Source organism: Pelophylax lessonae (genome assembly GCF_965119305.1).
Source record: "Pelophylax lessonae genome assembly, chromosome: 4".
NCBI classification, from domain to species: domain Eukaryota; kingdom Metazoa; phylum Chordata; class Amphibia; order Anura; family Ranidae; genus Pelophylax; species Pelophylax lessonae.
In genome coordinates, this window is record NC_138771.1 from 448021667 (window position 1) to 448046234 (window position 24568).

Below are 24568 nucleotides of genomic sequence, written 5' to 3' on the forward strand. Positions count from 1 at the left end.
CTGTGTGATGCGGACCTGGACCTGATTCCGTTGGCTGCACGTGTGCACAGCGTGGCGGTGTTGTCTCGCCGCCTGGTTTGGTTGAAATGTTGGTCGGTGGACCAATCTTCACATAAGACCTTAGCCAATCTACCTTATGATGGGTCTCGCCTTTTTGGGGAGTCCCTGGATGTGTTGATTAAGGGGATCACCGGGGGTAAGAGCACTCTCTTGCCCCATTTCCCCAAGGCTAAGGGGGCTTCTGGGAAGAAGCATGCAAATTTTCGGCCCCCTCAGGGGTCCTTTCGTGCCTTTCGGCCGCACTACAAGGGCAAACCGTTCAAAGGCCAAGGCTCTCAGAAGAAGCCCTGGTCTGGGAAACAGAAGTCCGGCCAATCCGGACCTGCTGCCCATAACAGTTCGGCCTGAAGGGGCGCCCTCACCCAGTTTTGGGGTGGGGGGACGCTTGCTCGGTTTTCTTCAGCCCTGGTTGGCCCGTGTGCGGGACAGATGGGTTCTGGAAATCGTTCGATCTGGTTACAAGATCGAGTTTCTCTCTCGGCCGGAGAGCAGATTTTTTCCCTCAAATCTTCAACTGTCTCCAGAGCGCCTGCGGGATCTGCACCTGGCGGTGCGGGACCTGAGGGCTCAGGGAGTGGTGGTTCCGGTGCCTCATCGGGACAGATTTCGGGGGTTTTATTCCAATCTGTTCACCGTGCCCAGGAAGGAGGGCAAGGTTCGTCCGATTCTGGACTTGAAGGCTCTGAACCGCTCTGTGCGGGTTCGCAAGTTCCGCATGGAATCCCTGCGCTCGGTGGTGGCTGCCCTGGTTCCGGGGGAATTCATGGCCTCCATCGATTTGAAGGATGCGTACCTTCACATCCCCATATTCGAGGGTCATCAGAGATACCTTCGATTTGCCATTGCGGAGGATCACTACCAGTTCGTGGCGTTGCCCTTTGGTCTCGCCTCGGCTCCGCGGGTCTTCACCAAGGTGCTTGCACCGGTTCTGGCATTATTGAGGGCCCAGGGCATTTCTGTCCTGGGGTATCTGGACGACATTCTGGTTCGGTCTGCGACCAGACAGGGTCTGGAGAAGGACCTGTCTGTCACGATGCAAACTCTGCAGGAGTTTGGTTGGACGATAAATGTTCCAAAGTCGACACTGAGTCCGTCGGTTCGTCTCCCCTTTCTGGGAATGATACTGGACTCGGTGCAGGCGAAGGTCTTCCTGCCGGAAGACAAACTCAGGACTCTTCAGGAGGAAGTCAGGTCCCTCAGGGACGTTCCACACTCGTCTCTGCGGACGTGTATGAGATGTCTGGGATTGATGGTCTCGGCCTTCGAGGCGATTCCTTTCGCGCAGTTTCACACGCGGGGTCTCCAAGCGGAGATCCTGTCCAGGTGGGACGGGCGAACTCAATCTCTGGATCTTCAGATCTCGTTGAGTCATCGCACCAGGGAAAACCTTCTGTGGTGGCTCCAGTCCCCGTTGGTGTCCGGGGGCAAGTCGTTTCGTCCGATCTCGTGGACGGTAATCACCACGGATGCCAGCCTGTCGGGCTGGGGTGGTGTTCTGGGCGTTCTGTCCGCCCAGGGGACCTGGTCGGAGGGGGAGTCTTCCCTCCCGATCAACATTCTGGAATTGCGTGCGATAAGGCTCTGTCTTCATCGCTGGACGGACCGGCTGCAGGGCTGCCCGGTTCGGGTGCAGACGGACAATGCCACGGCGGTGGCCTACATCAACCACCAAGGGGGCACCAGGAGTGCCCGAGCGGCTCGAGAAGTGGCCGACATTCTGTCTTGGGCCGAGACTCATGTCCCGGCGATAACGGCGGTTCACATTCCGGGAGTGGAGAACTGGCAGGCGGACTATCTGAGTCGCCAGACCCTGGATCAGGGGGAATGGTCTCTCCACCCGGCTGTCTTCCAGATGTTGTGCGCGAAGTGGGGTCTTCCAGATGTGGACCTGTTCGCGTCTCGCCTCAACTACAAGGTGAAGAGGTTCGTGGCAAGGACGCGCGACCCTCGGGCAGACGCGTCGGACGCGTTAGTGGCCCCGTGGCATCAGTACAGGCTGATGTACGCGTTTCCACCGATTCAGTTGCTGTCCAGGTTCCTTCGCAGGTTACACTCGGAACGCAGCACGGTGATTCTTGTGGCACCGGACTGGCCTCGCCGGTCCTGGTACGCAGACCTCGTGAATCTGGCGGTCGACGCCCCTTGGCGTCTGCCTCTTCGAGACGATCTACTGTCTCAAGGACCGATTTACCATCCTGCTTTACAGTCGCTGGCTTTGACGGCCTGGCTGTTGAGACCGAGGTCCTGAAGGAGAAGGGTCTCTCTCCAGAGGTCGTTCATACTTTGATCAACACGAGGAAGTCTTCCTCGGGGAAGGTTTATTACCGTACTTGGAAGGCCTATTTTGCCTGGTGTGAGTCCAGGGGGTTTTCACCCCGCACGTACTCGGTTTCCCGTGTGCTGTCTTTCCTTCAGACGGGTGTCGATCAGCGTTTGGCGCTGGCTACGATAAAGGGTCAGGTGTCTGCGCTGGCCGTTCTGTTTCAACGTCCCGTGGCTTCCAACTCCTTGGTTGGCACCTTTATTCAGGGTGTGCGGCATCTGGTTCCTCCTAGGAGGGATCCTTTGCCCCCTTGGGACTTGAATCTCATTCTATCTGTGTTACAACGTGCTCCTTTTGAACAGATCAGGGAGATCTCGTTGTCTATGTTGTCCAAAAAGGTCGCCTTTTTGGTGGCGATCACTTCGGCTCGCAGAGTGTCGGAACTGGCGGCTTTGTCCTGCAAGTCTCCGTACCTGGTTGTTCATTTGGATAAGGTGGTCTTGCGACCTAATCCTTCTTTTCTGCCGAAACGAGTTTCGGAATTCCATCTTAACGAGGATATTGTTTTGCCTTCGTTGTGCACGAAGCCTAAACATCCAAAGGAGGTGAGATTGCACTCTCTGGATGTTGTTCGGGCGATAAGGGTTTACCTTAAATCGACTGAGTCTTTTCGTAAGACGGACTCCTTGTTTGTTCTTCCAGAGGGTCCTCGGAAGGGCATGGCGGCTTCGGCCTCTACCATCGCCAAATGGATCAGGCAGACCATTGAACAGGCCTATGCCTTGCAGGGGAAGGTTCCCCCTGTGCCTGTGAAGGCGCACTCTACTAGATCTCTGAGTACGTCTTGGGCCTGCCGTCATGGGGCTTCTGTAGCCCAGGTGTGTAAGGCGGCGACTTGGTCGACCGTGCACACTTTCACAAAATTCTACAAAGTAGATGTTCAGGCATCGGCGGATGCTTCCTTTGGCCGCAAGGTTCTTAGTGCGGCTGTTCCATAGGGTCCCTTGTTGGGGACTCCTGGCTGTTGGGATAGTTTTTTTGTATTCCCTGGTTTTTTGTCTTTTCCTGGGTTGTTGCTCCTGTTGAGCACTTATTTTTGCTGTTGCCCAGCTGGGTTCCTTCCTTTGGTAAGGTTCCTTTCTTTGATGTGGAGACTGCGTTGCCTTTCGGCGCGGATGCGTTTCCCACCCCTCATGTTTGCACTGCTTTGGGACGTCCCCATATGTGACGAATATGAAGAGGCGGCGACTGTCGGAGGACGTAAGAGAAAACGGAATTTTTGTAAAATCTTACCTGTAAAATTCCTTTCTCTGAGTCCTCCGACAGTCGCCGCCCCCGCCCCTCTTTTGGGGTTTGAATGTATACTCTACTGCTATTCCACTAAAACTGAGATATGGTTGCAGGAAGTAGGAGGGTATTGACTGAGGGGACCACCCCTTGAGGGTGGGATATGTTAAAGCTTTATTGTTAACATATTCTGTTGCCTAGCTACTCCTTCGGAGCAAAGTCTAATACCCCATATGTGACGAATATGAAGAGGCGGCGACTGTCGGAGGACTCAGAGAAAGGAATTTTACAGGTAAGATTTTACAAAAATTCCGTTTTTCATTTTCTTTCCACATGTTCCAAAAACTTGTGGAAAGAAATGACATATTCAAAAGACTCATTATGCCTCAAAAATTATACGTTGGGCTGTTTGCTTTCCAAAATGGGGTCATTTTATGGGGGTTTCCATTGTCCTGGTGCTCCAGGGCCTTCAAAAGTGCGATAGGTTGTCAGGAAATTATATGTAGCCGGACGGGGCTACTTGAATGTTAGGCTTCTGTATGTGGCCAGGCTGTGAAAAAGTCTCACACATGTGGTATCGCCATACTCAGGAGGAGTAGTAGAATGTGTTTTGGGGTGTAGTTGCAAGTATACATGTGCTGTGTGAGAGAAATAACCTGTTAATATGGCAATTTTGTAAAAAAAAAAAAAATCTTCATTTTGCAAAGAGTTGTGGGAAAAAATGACAACTTCAAAAAACTCTCCATGCCCCTTATTAAATACCTTGGAATGTCTACTTTCCAAAAAGGGGTCATTTGGGGGGTATTTGTACTTTCCTGACTTTTTAGTGTCTCAAGAAATGAGATAGGCCTTCAGAACATCAGGTGTGAGCAAGTGTGATCAATTTTCAATGATTCGCACCATAGCTTGTGGACTCTATAACTTTCACAAAGACCAAATAATATACACTTACTTAGGTTATTTTTACCAAAGATAAGTAGCAGTATAAATTTTGGCCAAAATTTGTGAAGAAAAATTACTAATTTGCAAAATTTTATGACAGAAACAAAGAAAAATGCGTTTTTTCATGATATTTTCAGTCTTTTTTTATTTATAGCACAAAAAATAAAAAACCCAGTATTGATCAAATACCATCGAAAGAAAGCTCTATTTGTGTGAAAAAAAGGACACAATTTTTGTATGGGTACAGTGTTGCATGACTGAGTAATTCTCAGTCAAAGTGTGAGAGCGCTGAAAATAGGTCTGGGCAGGAAGGGGGTGAAAGTGCACTGTAGGCAAGTGGTTAATGTCTAAACTGCTGGCAACAAAAGTGAGTACACCCCTAAGTTTAAATGTCCAAATTGGGCCTAATTAGCTATTTTCCCTCCCCTGTCTCATGTGACTCGTTAGTGTTACAAGGTCTCAGGTGTGAATGGGAAGCAGGTGTGATAAATTTGATGTTATCGCTCTCATTCTCTCATACTGGTCACTGGAAATTCAGCATGGCACCTCATGGCAAATAACTCTTTGGGGATCTGGAAAAAAAATTGCTGTTCTACATAAAGATGGCCTAGGCTGTAAGAAGATTGCGAGGACCCTGAAACTGAGCTGCAGCATGGTGGCCAAGACCATAGAGTGGTTTAATAGGACAGGTTCCACTCAGAACAGGCTTCGCCATGGTCGACCAAAGAAGTTGAGTGCACGTGCTCGGCGTCATATCCAGAGGTTGTCTTTGGGAAATAGATGTACAAGTGCTGCCAGCATTGCTGCAGAGGTTGAAGGGGTGGGAGGGTCAGCCTGTCGTCCCAGAAGGATGCCTTTTTTAAAGATGATGCACAAGAAAGCAAAGACAAGCAGACTAAGGGTATTGGATTACTGGAACCATGTCCTGTGGTCTGATGAGACCAAGATAAACTTATTTGGTTCAGATGGTGTCAAGTGTGTGTGGGAGCAACCAGGTGAGCAGTACAAAGACAAGTGTGTCTTGCCTACTGTCAAGCATAGTGGTGGGAGTGTCATGCTCTGGGGCTGCATGAGTGCTGCGTACACTGGGGAGCTACAGTTCATTGAGGGAACCATGAATGCCAACATGTACTGTGACATACTGAAGCAAAGCATGATCCCCTCTCTTTGGAGACTGGGCCACAGGGCAGTATTTAAACATAACGACCCCAAACACACCTCCAAGATGACCACAGCCTTGCTAAAGAAGCTGAGGGTAAAGGTGATGGACTGGCCAAGCATATATCAAGACCTAAACCTTATTGAGCATCTGTGGGGCACCCTCAAATGGAAGGTGGAGGGGCGCAAGGTCTCCAACATCCACCAACTCTGTTATGTTGTCATGGAGGAGTGGATGAGGACTCCAATGGCAACCTGTGAAGCTCTGGTGAACTCCATGCCAAAGGGGGTTAAAGCAGTGATGGAAAATATTGGTGGCCACACAAAATATTGACACTTTGGGCCCAATTTGAACATTTTAACTTAGAAGTGTACTCCCTTTTGTTGCCAGCGGTTTAGACATTAATGGCTGTGTGTTGAATTATTTTGAGGGGACAGCAAATTTACACTGTTATACAAGCTGTACACTCACTACTTTACATTGTAGCAAAGTGTCATTTCTTCTGTGTTGTCACATGAAAAGATATAATAAAATATTTAGAAAAATGTATGTACACATTATCATGTACACATTACAGGTGAATCTCATAAAATTAGACTATCATCAAAAAGTTTTTTTTTTTTTTTTTTTTCAGTAATTCAAATCAAAAAGTAAAACTCATATATTTTATATAGACACACATGGTGATATAGACACATATGGTGATATATTTCCAGCATTTCTTTATTTTAATTTTGATGATAATGGCTTCCAGCTAGTGAAAACCCCAAATTCAGTATCTCAGAAAATTAGAATATTACATAATACAATAAATAAAAAAATAATTTTTAATAAAGAAATGTTGGCTTACTGAAAAGTATGTCTATGTATAGTAGTATGTACCCAATACTTGTTCAGGGCTCCTTTTGCATGAATTACTACAGCAGTGCATCGTGGCATGGAGGCGATCAGCCTGTGGCACTGATGAGGTGTTATGGAAGCCCAGATTTCTTTGATAGCAGCCTTCAGCTCGTCTGCATTGTTGGGTCTGGTGTCTCTCATCTTTCTCTTGAAAATGCCCCACAGATTCTATATGGTGGTTTAGGTCAGACAATTTTGCTGGTCAATAAAGCACAGTGATACCATAATCATTAAACCAGGTATTGGTACTTTTGGCAGTCCTGCTGGAAAATTAAATCAGCCTCTCCATAAAGCTGGTCAGCAGAGGGAAGCATGAAGTGCTCTAGAATTTCCTGGTATAGGGCTGCGCTGACTTTAGACTTGATAAAACACAGTTGACCAACACTAGATTACATGGCTCCCAAATCATCATGGACTGTGGAAAATTTTGCATTTCATTTGAAACTCCAGGTCCCAGAGTCTGGAGGAGGCACAGAATCCAAGTTGCATGTGTGAAGTTTTCATAGTCAGTGATAATTTGAGTAGCCATGTCATCTGCTGGTGTTGGTTCACTGTGATATATGTATAGGATTGTTGTCCTCCCTCTCAGGTGTTGATTAAAACTACACAGCTGTAACAGGCCTAGAGTGCATTTCTTTTCCTTTTTTTTTTACTTTCTCTTTGTCGTTCTTCAGTTAAGTATAAGATGAGGCTTAACATACTAACTGTGAACACTTGTTCTATGATGAACCACTGGGTATTCATGGACAGTGTTGTCTGCCAACAGATTTGTCATTTTATCTAGCAGGTTTTGTAATTCAGTCACTTCTGACAGATAGCACAGCCAGTGCCTTTGTAGACCCCTGTCCAAGGACTACTCCAGTTCTGTGACTAGTCTGTGAACAAACATCAGCACATTGATTGTCCACCCTCTGCTCGCCACTTGTGTAAAACTGGCTGTACACACAAGCATACAAACTGACGGAACCCCTGCATTCACACAACAATGTGTGAGGCTGAGTTCTTTCCCCCTGTGTCATTATCTGACAGGGGGGACTTCCCCCTGCTAGAGTACACTCATCAGGGCTTGCAGCCATTGGCTGCAAATGCTGGGTGGTTGCTGGTTTTCCAGCATGACTATTCGACAGAAGCCAGATATTAGACTGACTTCTGTTGAACAGAGAAGAATACACACATACTGAAAGACGGTTAGTTCCGGCTGAAGGTAGGTACCATCGGTCAGTACGTGTTTACCCTGCTCAACCACTTGCCGACTGCTAGCAGTACATATACTGCAGCAGGTCAGCTCTATTGCACGAAACGACATACCTGTACGTTGTTTCGTGCAATAGCCAGTGGGGGCGCATGCTGATTGGCCACAGGGGGAGCCAATCTGCGGGTCTGGCGGACGCAATTTCCGCTGGCCACCTGCGATCGCTCCTCAGAGGGACATAACGACAAGGCAGACCTCAGTTCTGTCACAGATGAACACAGGGATCTTGTATTTCTGCTATTTAGGAACACAGATCTCTATGTTCATCTAGTGCAGGGGTACTCAAATCTAAAATTGAAAGGTCCACTTACCAATTTTCCATTCAGTCCGAGGTCCGTAAAAGTGACCGTCAAATTCCAAATACAGAACCCCAGCAACAAAAATAGGCATTCCCCAAAACTTTTGAACTATACACAAAAAAATGTGGTAGACCTTTAGTGTGAAAGGTGACACCTTCTTTGTGCCACCAGTTTTTTAAACTTGGGCATAAAAGGTGTGAGGGCCAGGCGGAGGCACTAATGTAAGTGTTCAGTGGCGAGTGTGCTGCGGTAAGTGTTTTTCACCATGTTCATGGTTGAAAAGGCAGATTCACAGCAGTACGTTGAGGGAAACATGGTGAGAACCTGAAGGGCCATCTTCTGCAGCAGAGGAACACCTACTGCTGTAACCATCTTCGTTCAGAAGGTGACAGGGTCACAGGGAGATTCCTGCAGTGCTAGGTTTTCTTGGAGCTCAATTAGCTCTGTTTGCATTGGCCCATGGGAAGACTTTCATGGCTTCAGTTGAGAATTCTGCAACATTTTTGACAAGAAATTGATTTTCGATGCACAACAAGACTTGTTTTGCCAGAGGGAAATCTTCAAAGCGAGTTTGGAAATTTTTAATCAGCTTTTCCAGGAATTTAGCATAATTGTGACGGTGATGTTTTCCTGCAGTCTGATTCAAAAGTTTTGGAAAGTGAAGCAGGTTCTGCTGTAAGTCACATTTGAAGACCTCCAGCTTCCTCTGCAAAGCATGGACTGCTGACATGAGGTCACATACTGTGCTGTTTTTGCCCTGGAGCTTTATATTAAAGCGGAGTTCCAGCAATTTACTCACCTGTCCAACGGTCCAGCGATGGAAGCCTCGATCCTCTCCCTCGGCGCCGGCATCACTGCTGTGGGCACCCGGCTGTCACCGTTTGCGGCTTCACAGCCGGGTACCCACTGCGCATGCGCGAGTCGCGCTGCGCGCCGTGATTGGCCGGCAATCTTCTGGGACCTCTGACGTGTCCCAGAAGATTGCAGGGAGGGAGGGGGAGAGGAGAACTTCCGTTCAGGGCGCCGCGGCGCTCCGAGCGGAAGTGGGAGCGGGTACCTGCCAAAACTAGGTACCCGCTCCCCCCCCAAAAAAATGACATGCCAAATGTGGCATGTCAGGGGGTCAGAACTCCATAAAGCGGAAGTTCCATTTTTGGGTGGAACTCCGCTTTAAGGTCATTAAGATGGGAAATAATGTCAGTTAGAAAAGCAACAACTTCCATGTCTTCTTCATTCTTCATGAAATCCACAAACGGTTTGGCTTTTGCACTCTTCTGATTCAATAGAAATGTCTCCAGCTCTTTCTGCAGTGCCCAAAACCGCTCCAGTACCTTGCTTTTACTAAGCCACTGGACATTGTTGTGAAGGAGCAAATCATCAAATGTTGCATTCACCTCTATTAACCACTTTACCACCGGAGGATTTTGCTGTCTTACGTCTGGGCCACTTTTTGCGATTCAGCACTGTGCGACTTTAACTGACAATTGCGCGGACGTGCGACGCCGTACCCAAACAAAATTTACGTAATTTTTTTCCCACAAACGGAGCTTTCTTTTGGTGGTATTTGATCAACGGTGTGATTTTTACTTTTTTGCGCTATAAACAAAAAAAAAGAGCGTAAATTTTGAAAAAAATAACAATATTTTTCACATTTTTTTTATATGAAATCCCCCCCCCCCCCAAAAAATGTAAAAATCTAATTTTTTTAAAAAATGTTTGGTCAATTTGTTTTCTGCTAAATATGTTTGGTAAAAAAAAATCACAATACGCATATTTTGATTGGTTTGCGCAAAAGTTATTGCGTTTACTAAGAGATTTCTGTCATTTTTGGTGTTTTTTTTTTAACGAGTAATGGCGACGATCTGCGATTTTTTTTTTTTTTTTTTTTTTGCGGGACTGCGACATTGCGGCGGACAGATCGGACCCTTGACTGACATTTTTGACACTTTTGGGGGTACCAGTGACATTACTGCAGTAATCAGTGCTATATATATGCACTGTTACTGTAAAAATGACACTGGCAGGGAAGGGGTTAATTTTATTGGAGAGGGAGGGGTTAATGTATGCCTGGTGCTTACTAACGTGTGTGGGGGGAGGTGACTGAGTGACACAGGGACAGATCGCATGTTCAGCTATGCTGAACCCTGCAATCTGACCCTGCCTGTCACTTAGGAGATCCACCCGCTCTGTTTACACAAGCGGGCGGATCTCCACACTCGATTCCCCGACGATCGCCGCCGCTCCTCCCCTGGCCCCACTCCCGCTGTGAATGAATACAGCGGGAGCGAGCGGGAGAAAGGGGAATGTCTGGTGACGTAGTACTACGTCGCCAGACGTTATCGAGCCACTTTGCCGCAGTAGTGCTCTAGTGAGCAGACGGCAAGTGGTTAAAAATGGGCGCAACAAACAATGTTGCAGAGCAGAGGATGCTCTCAGATAGTTGACAAGTTTCATGACTGTTGTCATTACTTCTGAGTACTTTTCTCCAAGGCTGGCACACAAAACCATCTGGTGAATTATGCAGTGGTATGCCATGAGGTCAGGGTGGTGAGTTCTCAAGCGTGACACTAATCCCCTCTCTCTCCAAATCATATAGTGTATGGTGCACCATCAGTAGCAATGGAAACAACATGCTTCAGGTCTATCTCTCTGTCTCTAAGCATCTGTGTCACTGCTTCATAAATGTCATCCCCCCTTGTGTGTCCATGGAGGTTTGTGAGACCCAAAACATCTTTTTGAAATTCTCCCTTTTTTTCATCAAAAAATCTGACAAAGACCATGAGTTGTGCATTGTCTGTGTTGACTGTGGATTCATCCACAGCCAATGAAATGAATTTGGCTTTCTTAATAGCAAAGCTAAGTTGTTCAAGCAAAGCATCAGCAAGTATTTCAGTTCGTCTTGCAGCAGTGGAATCAGAACAGGGTATTTGGCTTATTTTCTGGATTATTTCATCCTTTTGAGTTCCTTCAAACAGAGCAGTCACCACTTCACTCATACACTCCTTAACTATTTCAGCATCAGAGAAGGATTTCTTGTGTTTTCCCAGGACCCATGCTACTCTTAGTGAGGCTTGCGTTGCCCGCTCCTGTTGTGTGGCTGATCTAACTATTACACTGCTTGTAGCTTCATAGGATGATTTCGGCTGGTTTATTTTTATGGTCCTTACCTCTGTGTTCTGAGGGTAATTTTGTTCAAAATGTGCATGCTTGGTTTCATAATGGCATTTTACGTTACCACTTTTGATGATTGCTACTGTCTCAGTGCAGATTTAACACATTGGTTTTCTGCTTCCCACGGGGAGCACAAATGCATATTTTTCTGTCCACTCACTCTTAAACTCACGGTTTTCAAAATCAACTTTTCTTTTCTTGTCAAATGCCAACTTTGAGCACGCCATTTTCACTTTTAGTCTGCAAACAAAAAATGCATCAATGCAGCCTCACCAGTGCCCATCAATGCAGCCTCACCAGTGCCCATCAATGCAGCCTCACCAGTGCCCATCAATGCAGCCTCACCAGTGCCCATCAATGCAGCTCCCAGCAGGACCCACAGGCCATGGCCGGCAGGACCCACAGGCCATGGCCGGCAGGACCCACTGGCAATGGCCGGCAGGACCAACAGGCCATGGCCGGCAGGACCAACAGGCCAGGCCATGGCCGGCAGGACCAACAGGCCAGGCCATGGGCGGTAGTTCCAACAGGCCAGGCCATAGCCGGCAGGGCCAACAGGCCAGGCCCTAGCCGGCAGGACCAACAGGCCATGGCCAGCTCCCAGCAGGACCCACAGGCCATGGCCGGCAGGACCCACAGGCCATGGCCGGCAGGACCAACAGGCCATGGCCAGCTCCCAGCAGGATCCACAGGTCATGGCTGGCAGGACCAAAAGGCTGTGGCTGGCAGGAACAACAGGCCATGGCTGGCAGGACCAACAGGCCAGGCCATGGCCGGCAGGACCAACAGGCCATGGCCGGCAGGACCAACAGGCCATGGCCAGCTACCAGCAGTACCAACATCAAGGCCAGCACAGAACCTGACAGGCAGACAATTTTGAGGGCTATTTCCTATTTTGAGGTTACTGGGTGGGCAATGAACTGGGGCAAGCTTCCCGTCTGCAGCTGGCCATACCCACTGCAGAAATACACCGATCTAGTCGGCCATGCGCATGAGCCCATAAACCATTAATTCCTCTGCTAAAACAAATGAATCCCACAAAGAGAACACGGCCACTCACTATAAACAAGCACAAGGTGCACACAGCCAAGAGGCTATTTATCCACCGAGCAGTTGTCTCTCCACCGCCTGCCGCCGAAGCCCAGCTTCCCTCAGCTCAGTGTCCACAGACTACAACTCCCGGGAATTCAGCGCAGCGGGGGGTGCTTAGGCGCAAGAACGCTGGGCGGCTGGCGTGTGACGTCACTGGTTGCTAGACGCCGGCCTGTCGGTGATCTAGCAACCAGTGATAAAGGAATAGGCAGCTTCAGCACAGACCGCTGTGGTCCAGAGCTAAGCGCGTATGGGTTCGGAGTCCGTCTATTGAGGACCCGGAATCTAGTGAGTCTATCCCCCACACAGTTAGAAAGAATCCCATAGGAGCACACTTGACGCCCCTGGTGTTAACTCCTTCCCTGCCACTGTCATTATTACAGTAACAGTGCATATTTTTAGCACAGATTACTGAAGGAATGTCATTGGCCACGCAAAAGTGTCAGGTGTCCGATCTGTCCGCTGCAATGTCGCAGTTCCGCTAAAAATCTCTCATCACCGCCATTACTAGAAAAAAATGAAAATGCCATGAATTTATCCCCTAGCTTGTAGATGCGATAACATTTGCGTAAACCAATCAATATACACTTATTGGGTTTTTTTTTTTTTACCATAAATATGTAGCAGAACACATATTGGCCTTAAATGATGAAAACATTTCATTTTCTCTTTTGTTCATTGACGAACACAGCTTCATTGACATTTGGGTTATGCTGCTCTTCCTAGCAGTAGGGCACTAGGTGGAAAAGAGTTAACAAAGCCCTTAGAGAGTCCCAGAGAGTATACTCCCATCTCCTGCTATAGGATCTTAGGTTTTTATTGCCTAGTCAGGAGTAGGGACCTAGCTCCTTTCTGGGATCTTTGGTCCTAGCATTTTTCCCTTTTTGGTTTTTCCTCCCACAATCAAGTCAGTTCCTGTGAGGACTTAAATTAACTGCCAGACTGGGTGACGCACTGGATATCCTAGATCCCTACGGTCCCCCCCCCCCCCGTCTGGCCAGTGAGCGCGTGCAGACTGTAGCTCCGCGCTCGGTCAGCTGCGACTTAGCCCCACAGGACGGGGGCTTGGCGACGAGTGGAACACCCCGCAAGGACGCACATGACTAAGTCGTGGCCTGAGTCGCAGCAAACCTCTGTCCCACAGCACCCCCTATTCCTTTTCTTCATAAATGTTTTGTGCAAACTCTAGTGGTCCCCAGGTTTCTCTATGGAGCCCCCCAGAGCAACTGTCATCACCTGACCCACTGTCAGAGGCTGCAGGACCTTCTGAATTCACATCCGCCCTGGCAGTTATGACGGCGGTCCTGCAGTCGCTGGTGTCAAAAGTGGAATTGGCCCTTCATAAAAGACATGGTAAAAAGCGCTCTCTGCCTTCGTCGGCTTCCTCTGTGTCCTCAGATTCTGAGTCTGACATGGCCGCAGCGGACGCGAGTAACCCCACAGGGTCTGCATCCAGGCACTTCGAGTGCTCAGACAGCAAGGATGAATCCTCCTCCACTACATCTGTGCAAGAAAAGGTGCTTGTGGAGACACTAATTGTGTCAGTGCAGGAAACTTTAACAGTGGAGGACATAGCTGGTGCTGCGTCGGCCGTGGCGGTGCAATTTGGTACCGCAGACTTTCCAAGGCGACTAAGGTGTTCTCCTTTCCCGTCTATTTTGACAAAATCATCGCTAGTCAGTGGGGTTCCCTGAAACGCATGGTTGGTATACCTAAGCGTTTCACTAGGAGGTTACCCTTTAAGGAGTCCCTCTTAAAGAAACTGACCGGTTTCCAGGCTAAATAAGGCCACTCTGCTACCAGTGGAGGACGCTCCCTCTTTTATAGACCCTGGAGACAGGAAGGGTGAGGCTCTGGTCCGCTATCTTTTCCCTATGACAGGTACAATTTTGAGACCGGTGTTCGCCATTTCCTTCATCTCTCAGGGCAAAAATTATGTGCCAGGATTTGGAAGGGGGTCAACATCCCCCTGAGCTGGCGGAATTGGCGGACCAGCTGATACAGGGGCTTCCCTGGATGCTGGCCTGTTAGCCTGCAGGGCGTCTGACTGCGGTGACCCTTCGCCACATGATTTGGCTGAAGTGTTGGTCTGCGGACCAAGCTTCCAAAAAGGTACTAACAGATCTTGCCTTTGTGGAAGAGATCATAAAAGGTCTCATAGGGGGTAAGAGCACTCTGTTTCCACACTCGGATCACAAAAAGCAGAGAGCCTCACTTCAAACGTGGTCCTGTCTTCTCAGCCCACAAGCGGCCCTTTCGTCCTGCGAACGATAAGGTTTCAAAATCCTCCCATGCATTCTCAGTGGGTTCCAAGAGACCCTAGGTTGGTAAGTCAAAGGTGGGTCCTGCTGGTCCCGCAGACAAGTCCTCCTCTGCCCTCACTCGGACAATGGGTGGGGGGATGTCTTTGTTTCTTTCCGGATCCCTGGACCTCTTTCATTTAAGACAAATGGGTCCACGAATTGATCCCATTCTAGTACAAGATCTAATTTTGGTCCTTGCCTCCAGCGAGGATTTTTCCTTCCAACCTTGCACTTTTCCCCGGATTGGTTGCGGGGTCTTATGGGGGCGGTACAAGGTTTACTTTCGCAAGGGCTCATTGTATCAGTTCCAGAGTTGGAATGTTTTCAGGGGTTTTAATCAAACCTTTTCTTTGTTCCCAGAAAGGAGGGCAAGGTCCATCAAATCTTGGACCTTAAGGCCCTGAACCGCCTTGTGCGGGTTTAGAAATTCAGAATGAAGTCCATTCGCACAGTAGTGGCTTCCCTTAATCAAGGGGATTTTTTAGCCTCTATCAAAATCAAGGACGCTTACCTTCATATCCCAATTTATGTCGGGCATCAGCGTTTTATTTGCTTCGCTGTGGGTGAGAAGCACTATCAATTTGTGGCCTTACCCTTTGGTTTTGCATCAGCTCCTCGGGTGTTCACAAAAGTGTTTGCCCCGGTGCTTGCCTTGCTCAGACAGAGGGGGATTGTGGTACTGGGCTACCTAGACGATCTCCTTCTGCAAGCAGGGTCTCGTTCCGTCTTGCAGGACGATTTGGACATCACTGTGCAAACCTTACAGGAGTTTGGCCTGGACGCTGAATTTTCAGAGATCGGCTCTGATCCCATCCAACAGGTTGGGTTACCTGGGTCTGACATTGGATTCAGCCTCGGCTCAAGTGTGTTTCTCCTTGAGGAGAAACTGCAAAAGTTGCAGCATGCGATTCAGCTCCTATTGTCCAACCGCTGGTCGTCTCTCAGGACTTGTATGCAGGTGCTGAGGTTGATGGTCTCCACCTTCGAGGCTGTTCAATTTGCTCAGTTTCACATCAGACCTCTGCAAAGGGAGATTCTGACCAAATGGGACAAGAATCCTTGGTCCCTGGACAATCTGATCTGGTTGAACTGGAGTATGAGGAGTGCCATACTGTGGTGGCTCCGCTCCCCGGCGCTTTGACAGGGAAAATCCTTTCTTCCTCTATACTGGATTATGATCTCCACGGACGCCAGCCTGTCCGGGTGGGAAGGTACCTTGAGCACGCACGCGGCCCAGGGTGTTTGGACTCAGGAGGAGTCCAGTCTGCTGATCAACATCATGGAAATTTGGGTGATCAGACTTTGTCTGTCCCAGTGGATGGATTGTCTACAAGGGTGTCCGGTAAGGGTTCAATCAGACAACGCCACAGCTGGTGGTGTCAACCATCAAGGGGGCACAAAGAGTGGCCTTGCGGCCAAAGAAGTGGCTGGCATTCTAAAATGGGCAGAGCGATATGTTCCTGCCCTTTCTGCTGAGCACATTCCATGGGTAGAAAATTGCCAGGCGGACTACCTCAGTCGACAGTCCGTGTCCAAGCAGAATGGTCACTTCATTCAGAAGTGTTTCATCAGTTGTGTCTCCGGGGGGGGGGGGGACCTCCTGATGTGGACCTACTTGCTTCTCACCTCAACTGGAAGGTTCAGAGGTTTGTGGCAAGATCTCGAGACCCTTTGGCAGATGCCGCAGATGCTCTGGTGGTCCCTTGGGGTCAGTGTTGTCTGATATACTGTATGCCTTTCCTCCGGTACAGCTTCTGCCAAGACTTCTGCGCAGAATCAAGACAGAAGGCTCCCTCTCAGAGAAAATCTTTTGTCTCAGGGACTGATTTTCCATCCTGCTTTATAGTCCCTGGCTTTACCAGCCTGGCTATTGAAAGACAGGCACTGAAGGATAGAGGGTTGTCGGAATCATTGATTCCTACTCTGTTAAGAGCTAGAAAATCTACTTCTCTGAAGATTTATCATCGGGTTTGGAAGGTGTACATTTATTAGTGTGAGTCTCGGGGGGGTTTCCCCCCGTGCCTTATCGGTACGTCTGCTGGAGTTTCTACAAGGTGGTTTAGATATGCGTTTGGCTCTGGGCACCATCAAGGGCCAGATTTCAGCTTTGGAAATTCTTTTCCAACACCCGTTAGCCACAAATTCTTTGGTTCACATTTTCGTGCAGGGGGTATGCTATTTGGCTCCTCCAGTGAGGTGCCTGGTGCTTCCGTGGGATCTTAATCTGATACTATTGTTTCTTCAAAAACTGCCATTTGAAAATATTTGTGAGATTCCTCTATTGACTCTATCACAGAAGGTGGCCTTCTTGGTGGCCATTACTTCGGCACGCAGGATTTCAGAACTAGCTGCATTGTCCTGTCTGTCGCCTTACCTGTTGGTTCACAGGGAAAAGGGGGTTCTCCATTCCTGCCAGTCATTCCTTCCTAAGGTTGCCTCGGGCTTCCATTTGAATGAGGACATTGTGTTGCCTTCGCTGTGTCCTAAGCCAAAAAATCCAAAAGAGATTGCCTTACATTCCCTGGATGTGGTTCGTGCCGTCAGGGTGTACCTGGCGGCGACTGAGTCAGTTTGCAAATCGGATTCCCTATGGTTCTTGGAATGGACAGGCCGCATCTGCTGCGACCATTTCCAGATGGATCAGGCAGATGTGCAGGCCTGTTCCATTAAGGGTCAAGTTCCTCCTTTCCCGGTTAAGGCGCATTCTACGAGGGCGCCTAGTGCCTCCTAGGCCTTCCATAATCAGGCGTAAGTGGTCCAGGTTTGCAAGGCGGCCACCTGGTCGTCTGTACATACATTCATCAAGTTCTACAAGGTGGATGTTCTGGCATCCGCGGATGCTGGTCTTGGCTGCAAAGTCTTGCAGGCTGCTGTTGCAGAGGTTGTGTTTTTTCCGGTAGGTAATCCCCAGTTGTTCCTGGTTGGGCTCTTTGTTTACCTGGTTGGCTATGTTTAGCCCTTTTGGGATTCAGTTACTTTTTGCTGTGTTTCCCACCCCTCATGATGTCACTACTTTGGGACGTCCCAACTGTCAATGAAGATATGAAGCTGTGTCCGTCAATGAACAAACGAGAACTGCATTTTTGTCTTACCGTAAAATCCTTTTCTCTGATGTTTATTGACGGACACAGCACCCACCCCTCTGTGGCGTTGGGTTGTGTATTCTTCTGACACTGCTTGTTACAAATCTGAGATCTTACAGCAGGTAGTGGGAGTATACCCCCTGGGACCCTCTAGGGGCGTAGCTGAGTTTAACTCTTTTCCACCTAGTGTCCTACTCCTATGAAGAGCAGCATAACCCAACTGTCAATGAAAATATGAAGCTGTGTCCATCAATGAACATCCGAGAAAAGGATTTTAAGACAAAAATCCAGTTTTTTTATTTTTTTATTGGCTGTGTTTTATAGCAGAAAGTAAAAAATATTGTGTTTTTTGTTTTTTCAGAATTGTCACAATTTTTTTGTTTATAGAGCAAAAAATAAAAACCGCAGAGGTGATCAAATACCTCCAAAAAAAAAAAAAGCTCTATTTGTGGGAAAAAAGGACATACATTTTATTTGGGTACAGCGTCAAACGACCGCGCAATTGTCAGTTCAGCTAACTCAGTGCCGTATAGCAAAAAATTACCTGGTCATTAAGGGGGTAAATCCTTTTATTCCAGAAGTGGTTAAGGTGGATGTAAACCCAATTCATGAAATTTGACCCGGGCACATATATCTTCAGTATTTACCTATCTCTCTCCAGAGCACTAAGTCCCGTGTCTTTCTGCTGTTTAATTTCTCTGTTGTAAGCTTGATAACTTCCGACAAGTTCTCCATCAACCAAGATAGTATCAGCCTGAAATTTGTTGTGGGAGGTTGCTATAAATAGGTTAGCAGAGAGCTTGACTTGTCACAGCACAGCTCTGCACATTCCTTCCTCTACCTATGTGGGGGGAGGGGGGTGCCTTTCCTCCAGCTGTCTCCCAGTGTATGCCAAGAATCTACTCCTACTGCTGAATGATGTTAGAATTCTAAAGAATATAGCAAGCTGAAGACAGCAGATATACATGGAAACCTTTTGTGGGGAGATTTGTTTTATCCCTGTGTATCATCTAATGCCCCGTACACACGTGCAGATTATCTGAAGACTTTTGTCTGTAGACTTACCAAAACCATATAATATGAGGTCAAACCTAAACACTTTCAATTTGTATGCAATCCGGCAGGCCCTTGCACTACATAGAAAAGGTAAATCTGAAGACAAAAGTCTTCAGATAATCTGCACGTGTGTACGGGGCATAAGGCTGATAACTTCACTGGGTATATGTGAGGGTTTGCATCCACTTTAAGTGTGTTCAGAGATTTCGAATGACCTCTTTGTGCACGGCAATCGATTTTTGATTGGATCATAACATGAGCTTCTCTCCCAGTGTGAGTACAGCTGTGCAGGCAATTCTTGAAAGCAGATCTGGACACAGTATGAGTACAGCTGTGCAGGCAATTACAGGAAGCATATATGGATACAGTGTGAGTACAGCTGTGCAGGCAATTCTTGAAAGCAGATCTGGACACAGTGTGAGTACAGCTGTGCAGGCAATTACAGGAAGCATATATGGATACAGTGTGAGTACAGCTGTGCAGGCAATTACAAGAAGCAGGTATGGGTACAGTGTGAGTACAGCTGTGCATACAATTACAGGAAGCAGATTTGGGTAATTATACTTATTCCATGTACATTTCTTAGATTTCTAGTGGATGTCTAACTGGATTGCTGGTAATTACTAAATATGTCTGGTGTTTTGCATTTCATTATGTATGTTGTTGTTAGTGTCTTTTTTTTTAATAATTTGAAGATGATAGAAATGAGATACACTGTTTCTGTTGTTATTCTGTCATAGGAAGAAGCAATCGAACAAATTTCTTTGTATTGTAAAGAACAGAATACGTATAAAGATCTTTACCCATCCATTAATAAATGCTTTGAAGACTGTGCAATTGAAGCAGTGCATTTGGCTTGCCAGGTAAAGTACATCAAATATCAAAGTAAATTACACAAATATTTTTCTCTTAAAAAGATTATGTGGGGTTGGATAGTTAAAGTGGTTGTAGCTATGCTTACCTGCTCTGTGCATCGGTGTTGCTGAGAGCAGCCCCTTACCTCCTCTTCTGGAGTCCCCTGCCGGCTCTCTCAATTGCTACTTTCCTGCATGTGCCCCCATAGCAAGCCATGTGCTATGGGGGGCATATGTGTTGGCGCACTCCCTAGCTGGGCTGTGTGTCCCCCTGCTCCCTCCTCACAGGATTTGACTGACCGCAGCAGCCAATAGCTTCCACTGACGCCTGAGTTTCCTGTGAGACAAGGAAGTAAAGAGAGAAGACCTGCAGTTGAGCGCAGCACTTGATCACTGACAGGTTGAAGTAAGTGTTTGGAGGGAGGTTGTAGGGGGGACAGTTATTGGGGTGTTTTTTACCTTAATGAAGGAGATGCATTAAGATATAAAACTCTTAGACTTTAGAACCACTTTAGGTATGCAGCAACTGTCTTAATGGGACACTATAATTTTCAGTGAGTTATTATTTTAAAGTCACCAATGAGCATTTACAATTATCTGAATCTACACTCATATACTGACATTGGTTTAATTGTTAAACTTTGCCTTTCATTGGTCACTTGACATTTTTTGTTTGCGCAGAAGTATTGGGCTCATTAACTGCTCCTGCCTTCTAACACACTAAAATACTATTATATTGCAAACGTGTTGTCCATTATTACATAAAATAAAACATAAAAATTAAAGAACATCATTAAATGACAGTTTTACCTTCCCCAGCAGCCTGGACAGAGTGCCATTTTTCAGTCCTGAGCTCAAGTGAGACATAGGTTAGTCTCTATGGGATTTTACAGCATCACACTGGGCTTACATCTCTGTTCTGAAAGGGAGAGAATATAGATATTGTGGGAGATTAGCTCGGTGGTAGGTGTGGATGACCCCTTTGGGGGGGTTCGTTACACAGGGAGATAGCCGAGAAGTGGTTGCAAACAACAGTTTGGTTTATTCATGCAATCTTCTTCACACAAGTGCAAGCGTCAAAAACATCCAAAATAAAATAAAACGCAAAATAAATCCTTGCCACTGTGGGCGGCTACCTTCTCACACACAGGAACCTATCTAAGGAAGTCTGTCTCCAACCTACTGTTGGGCAAACTTTGCTGATCCTACAGCAGACACTCAATAGTCCATGTCAGACAGCTTGTCCCTCATAACCGTCTGTCCTATCCGCCATGGAGGACCGTGATCCATAGGCAACTCAATTGTGCTAGTATTAAAGTCTTCAACATTCTTGAGCCGCCTCTCTCTGCAATCAATAAATGATTTCCACAAAACTTTGAGAACCTCTGCTTCACTTGGCTTTGTTCCAAGAAATGCCTTCTTGAGCTTGGCTTGCTCTAAGATGCTGTGCAGAAGGCCTTCCATTTGCGACAACAGGCTGTCACACATTTCTTCAAAGTGACCCCTGTTCATTTTTCCAGCGACATCATCAACTTTCCTTCCACCAACATATGGGTCAAAGGCAACAACACAGTCTATTACAGGTTTCTTCAATGCACTCTCTGCTATTGCATTACTTTTCCCTTGTAGCTCCTTTTCTTTATCTGAACTCCACATGGAATGTATCTCAAGATTACGCTCAAACTTCTGCCACCTGTTTTTCACCAGTTCCATTTTGGAAATATTCCCTGAAAGGCACTTTTTCATTTGCTTCACGTTTTCACCAACAGCCTTAGTTTTCTCCACTAGGTGGCGTTTTTGAAGGAAATGTTTATTCCAGAGGGGTGATTCAAACAACATGTCATCAAATTTCTGATGCTCACTGAGGACAGACCCCAAAAAACTGATCCTTTTATAAACTGCATCAGGCACACTATCCCCTCTTTGGGACAGATCCTCTGTTGCCTGTAATTCCTCTTCAAGCAACGGAATCTTCATCTCTTCTACTTGCTGTTCTAAGGCTCGCTTAGACTTTTCTAGCTCCTGAACGCTTTTCCCAACATCATCCTTGGAGCTGACCAAATCTTCCATTTCTGTACACAGCTGTTTAACTCTTTCTAGTTCAGCCTTACACTCTAGAGCTTCCTCCAAGGAGCGAGCCAAGGACAGGGCTTTGCTCTCTTTATCATGCGCCTCCGCTTCTGCACGGTCGCGTTCTTCTGCATATTTTGCAGATACAGTCTTCTCCTCACCAAGCATCTGATCCAACTTCTTTTTCACATTTTCTAATGAACCAACGCTTTCTTCCATGCGTTTTTTCATATCCGCTATCTGAGCTTGCAGTGTTGCGACTTGCTCTGATAGGTTTTTCTTTGCTTCCTCCTCCTCTTTTAATTGTTCCAGGACACCATTTTTCTCATCTTCCATTTGTTTGAGCTTTGTGCTCAAACTCAGCCTTTGACACCTCTCTTCCTGTAAGAGTTCCTGCGTGTCTTGCAGCTGCGATTCCAAGATAGAGAAATCTTTGGCAATTTCTCTAGATTTGCTGTCTGCTTGAGAAAGCTGATTTGTGACATTGTCCAACTCAACCTGTAGTCGGTTTGCCTTCGCTGACAGCTTAACACACAATCGGTCGCCTTCCGACACTTTGACTTGCGATTCCAGAAGCTGTGCCTCTACTTTTTTTCTCTTGTGTTCAGAATCTCCTTTTCCCTGCATAAGAGCCTTCACCTCATTGGCTAGTTTCTGGGAATGAGACTGTAATTCTGCCACACAGGCTTCTTTCTCCTTTAACTGCTGCTGGACATGTTGGGCTTCATATTTCCAACTTTAACAGTCTGTACGGGATTCATCTACCACATTGCTCAAAGTGGTGAGCTCATACACAGTACTCAGTAATTTAGCCTCTCTCTCATTTTTCTCCTTGTAGCTGAGAGACAATGTCGTTTTCAGAGCGACATTCTGTTCCTGCACCCCCTGCAGGTCTATTTTGGTAGCTTCCAAAGACTGAAGACTTTTTTCTAGCTGATTACGCAACTCCAACATTTCACCCATACTTTGCTCCTGCAAAGTCTTAACTTCAATTTCCTTTTCCATAAGGATGGTATCTTTCTCCATTATAGTCTCTCCACGTTTTTGTAACTCGGAAAAAAGAAGAGCAGTGGATTCTTCCCACTGTAACACCGGAGCCTGCAAGTTTCTATGCTCCATCCTAAGCAACTCCAGGGCTTGTTCCTTTTCTTCCATTTTCCGTTGCAAGGCATCCAACTCAGCCCTGCACACATACTCGGGTTCCTCCAAACCGATGGCCTCCATTTGCTGCTGGCATCTCTGTTTCCAGCCTGCCATGCTCTCTTGGTGAGCCTTTTGTTGAGCTGCAAAGCTTCGCTGAAAATCAGCATTTGCCTCAGTGTTGCTAGGGACAACAACCTTTCTCTTTAGCAGATTCTGTTCAGGCATGGATGGGGCTCGTTCAGGCGGTAACATCCCCTCCATCCATAGAATCCGGTCTCTCATTTCAGCTATCTTTGCATCTTTCAGGCGTTTTGATCGCCCCATCTTCAATAACTCCACAATACATTTTTCACAGTCCAGCAAAAATTTTGAGACCACTGTCTCTTTAAAGCCAGTAGCTTTTCTTTAAAGCCAGTAGCTTTTACTCTTGCAAGATCTCTTCTCCTGTAGACACAGTTTGTGCAGTCTCATGCACCAGACACAGTTCATAGAACATATGCACTTCTTTGCAGGGATCTCTGCTTCTGCCCAATGCATACCTCCACCATATGTGGGAGATTAGCTCGGTGGTAGGTGTGGATGACCCCTTTGGGGGGGTTCGTTACACAGGGAGATAGCTGAGAAGTGGTTGCAAACAAGTTTGGTTTATTCATGCAATTTTCTTCACACAAGTGCAAGCGTCAAAAACATCCAAAATAAAATAAAACACAAAATAAATCCTTGCCACTGTGGGCGGCTACCTTCTCACACACAGGAACCTATCTAAGGAAGTCTGTCTCCAACCTACTGTTGGGCAAACTTTGCTGATCCTACAGCAGACACTCAATAGTCCATGTTTTTCCTTCACACAACAAATGTCCATTGAACATGTCCCTTTTCCTCTTCACATTGAACATGTCCCTTTGCTTGTCTCTTCACATAGCAAACAGTTCATTTATTTCTTCCACATAGAAATAGTTCAAGACCTCACCTTGAGTAGTCTTCAGTCTTAATTAATTTCCCCTTCACACAGGAAATGTCCATTGGTTTCTTTTCACCTAGAAACGATCCAAGACCTCGCCTTGAGTAGTCTTCACACTTGGTACCCTCCTCAGCGCACATCGCTTCAGGAGGTCTTCCCCATGCCCACACAGCGTCAGGAGGCAGCAATCCTTCTCCCAGGCTCTCACAGCTTCGGGAGGCACATATCTGACTGTCCTCCTCTCCCCAGCCCACACGGCATCAGGAGGCAGCAATCCATAGACTTCCTTTGGACAAATTATAGAGGCCTCAACTTCCTCATTCCGAACAGCTGAAGGCCTTTCAACTTCCTTAGACAGTTCTGGCTACCTTTGCAGCCGACACCCTATAGTAATTGGTGAATTTTCTAAACCAGGTGGAAATGTATCTCCTGTCTGTGACTACATCCACAGATTTACCTGACTTCCTGTCACAATATATAACATCACACAGCTATTCCTGATATGTAAGGCTGCGCTGTTATAACGTCTAAGGAGTAGAAGTTCTGATTCTTTGAAATGGCTATGCTGTTTTCACAACATTACCAATTCTTTGTTCAGATTTAAATTTTTTTGTAAATGTGTGCATATAAAAAAGAGTGGTTATGCCCATTGCTTTATGGCTGTTGAGATATA

The 24568-nt window shown here is 47.0% G+C and overlaps 1 protein-coding gene across 1 annotated transcript in view; it reads left to right on the forward strand.

Moving 5' to 3' along the window:
• The window catches only part of LOC309553784 (E3 ubiquitin-protein ligase RNF213-like), a 678906-nt gene that overhangs the window by 130715 nt on the left and 523623 nt on the right, over nt 1-24568 (forward strand). Inside the window, exon 13 of the mRNA XM_082255197.1 lies at nt 19608-19730. Coding sequence (XP_082111323.1) covers nt 19608-19730 — 123 coding nt within the window. The remainder of the gene's footprint in view (nt 1-19607; nt 19731-24568) is intronic.